The following is a 2925-nucleotide window of genomic DNA, read 5'->3' as shown; positions in this document are numbered from 1 at the left end:
GCGAGATGCTAAGAGGATGTCTTCGCCTTCAGAAGACCGTAGTCATGTGGTACCCCGTTCCTCGTTTGTGGTTGTCCTAATCCAGTCAGAATTAGGTCAGTGTATGTTTGCTAATCCTCGTACCTTAGGTGCAGCAATTGAGGCTTCGGTATTGTGGCAATATTGCCTGCCCTGGTATGTATATGCCCAGGTATGCCCGAGACCATACGTACACTGGGTTGGGGTGCAGCACTGAAGCTACACATCAGAAAGGAGGCTCTATCACACATCCGTGTATCCGACATTATTAAGTTGGGGGACTGGCCTGTCAGGTGCCTACAGGTATTGTCACAGGAGGAGGAGTCTCGGGCCCGGTATGGGAAGATAGGCCTAATTGGCCAGAGTGTTGATGTGGATGACATCCAGGCCGCTCTGCAGGTGTTAGGGGGTGCATCAGCGGGATTATTGGAAGTTACCAGGATTCGCAGAGCAGCAAGGCCGACATCAATGGTCCGTGTAAAGTTCGATGGGCACCTCCCTAACCGGGTGGCACTACACAGGACCTCGTATCAGGTCCAGCCCTACAACTTCCCTGTGTTACGATGTTATGCTTGTCATCTATTGAGCCACAGTCGCCTGACATGCCGTAATGCAGCACGTTGTGCAAACTGCGGCAAAACAGCCCATTCAGACAGAGATAACGGTAGGTGCTCTGCTGCACCTCGCTGCTTTTTATGCTATGGCCATCATAAGGTTACGACCAAGAATTGCCCTGTATATCTTGAGGCCCTCCAGTTGGACATCGATCATAAAACAGTGGGGACCCCTCAACAGGAGCTGTTCCAGAGGCTGCGTGCCCTCAATCAGCCTATCGCTTCTTCTCGCCTCCAGGTTCCCCCTGGTCGGGCCTCTTCACAAGTAGGAACTAGCAGACGCTCTTACCTGTCCCAGTCACATGCCTCATACGCCCAGGCTGCTAATCGATTTTCCCTCCTGGGTAGCCTTGACACTGACGGAAACTCATCCACGGATACAGACATGGACGCTCAGTCTCGCCCAGAGCCCGGCACTCGTCACCCTCCTGCCTCTCCCCAAAGAAGCCAACACTGGCGTCGTCGACACACCCATCGATCAAGAGGTACTGCTCCAACAGATAGCCCTGATGATCCTCTGGTCCCCCAGACACTTTCCCAGGGGATTGTGACACCGGTGGAAAACGAGGCCCAGAGTGAAGCACCCACCAGTCGCAGGCGCCGTCAAGAGAGTTCGCGAGTCGATCACCGCTTCCGTAAGGCAGAGAGAAGCATTGATCAACATCCTCTGGACTGGCTGACATTGATACCACACATTTTACTTACTTTGTATGAGGGTTTTATGGCTTTTTCTAGTGGTTCCCCCTTTGGAGACGTCTGTGCACAAGTGGTCAAAAAGTTAGCTGTTGTATTTCAGGGATAATGGCGCCCCATCCTGAGAATACTGCGGTGTTTTGGAATGCCCGCTCCCTTTTTAAGAAGACGCAATTTCTACGCAATTTTATCGCCAGCGCACCACCGTTGATCGTGGGACTCTGTGAGACTTGGCTTACTGACGATCTTTCCTTCACAGTGCCGGGGTATTTGGTCTATAGACAAGATCGGCAAGTACGGGGTAGAGGGGGACTTGCTCTCTTGGTCAGGTACTCAGTTCCCAGCTCCTTGCTCCGAATTCACTCCTTCCCGGGTGGGCATTTAGAATTCATGGCAGTGAAGGTGGCCCTCTCCCATGGGTGGGGCACCTTTGGAGTTCTGTATAATCCCTGTCTACCGGTAATGAAGAAGGAACTAGAACACTATTTTGGTCAGATCACAGACACCTGCCTCGTCATGGGTGACTTTAACGCTCGGCACTCATCATGGCAATCTATGCTATCAGATCGCCACCACAACATGGCTGGCCGAGCCCTACTTCAGTTTCTCCTTGACTCCTTGACGCCGCCAGATTTGGGAACTCTGACAGACCCGCTAAATGGACATACTTCAACGCTCGATCTTTGCATTGGAAGAGGCCCCTTCATGATGGCGCAGATATGGACCTGGCCGTACCTGGGTAGTGATCACCTGCCCATCATCATTTCCTTCGGGGGTACTGTTCGTCCTGCTCTGACCTCCCGAAGATCCAAATGGATCTTCTCGGAAGAGGGGTGGCATGGCTATGAGGCGGATGACTGGTCGACCCTTCCCGCAGTAACTGTAGATCTGCATGGGTCAGCGGATGCTCTCTCCGAGTCCCTTTTCAGTGTAGGCTCTCGGCATTTCAGGAGGACTAGTGGCCAGACAACCAATCCTTCCCACCATGGGGCACTGTGGTGGAATCCTGAATGTCGGCAGGCAGTACTGGACCGGGGACGTACGTGGAATTCGTGGCGGCGCCACCCTACTCCACTGCAGCGGCAGACCTTCTGCAGGGCGGACGCCAGGTGTAGACGAACAGTCCTCCTTGCCAAACGCAAGGCCTGGGCTGATTACTGTGCCTCTCTCTGATTCGACTCCTCTGCGGGAGCCTGGGACTTTGTTCGCAAGATGACAGGTAGGTACTCCCAGCCTTCCATCCCACTCAGAGGCCCCAGTGGTAATGGGGGCCTGGGGGGAAGCACAAATAGTCGAACTCTTGGCTGACCACTTTGAAGATGTTTACCGTTCCCCGCTCCTTTCTGTGAGTTCTATAGGATGGGACTCCCGACAGGGTATAGGACTAGCTCAGGACCTGGATCATCCATTTACATCTGTTGAGCTGAAGGACGCTCTGTCACTCTCTAGGTCGGGCACTATGCCAGGGATAGACAACGTCCCATATAAATTTCTTCGGAGGGCACCCAAGATCCTTCAGTCCCACCTCCTTCACTTCTACAACGCCTGCTGGTCCTCTGGTGTCTTCCCTGCCCCGTGGAAACACGCCATTCTTCTACCA

General features: G+C 53.5%; 1 protein-coding gene across 1 annotated transcript; it reads left to right on the top strand.

Annotated features, from left to right (window-relative positions):
* Positions 1-1433: 1433 nt before the first annotated feature.
* On the top strand, positions 1434-2498 carry LOC123760931 (uncharacterized). The gene has a single exon (XM_045746755.2). It carries the CDS (start codon positions 1434-1436, stop codon positions 2496-2498), a length of 1065 nt encoding a protein of 354 aa, XP_045602711.2.
* The last annotated feature ends 427 nt before the right edge of the window (positions 2499-2925 follow it).

Source organism: Procambarus clarkii, chromosome 3 (genome assembly GCF_040958095.1).
Source record: "Procambarus clarkii isolate CNS0578487 chromosome 3, FALCON_Pclarkii_2.0, whole genome shotgun sequence".
NCBI lineage: Eukaryota > Metazoa > Arthropoda > Malacostraca > Decapoda > Cambaridae > Procambarus > Procambarus clarkii.
The sequence above is the reverse complement of the archived record's forward strand: the minus strand, read 5'-3'. Positions and strand labels throughout refer to the sequence as shown.

What these genes read in the sequence shown, in the direction of transcription:
- LOC123760931 (XM_045746755.2), top strand. Translation starts at nt 1,434, where the DNA reads ATGGCGCCCCATCCTGAGAATACTGCGGTGTTTTGGAATGCCCGCTCC.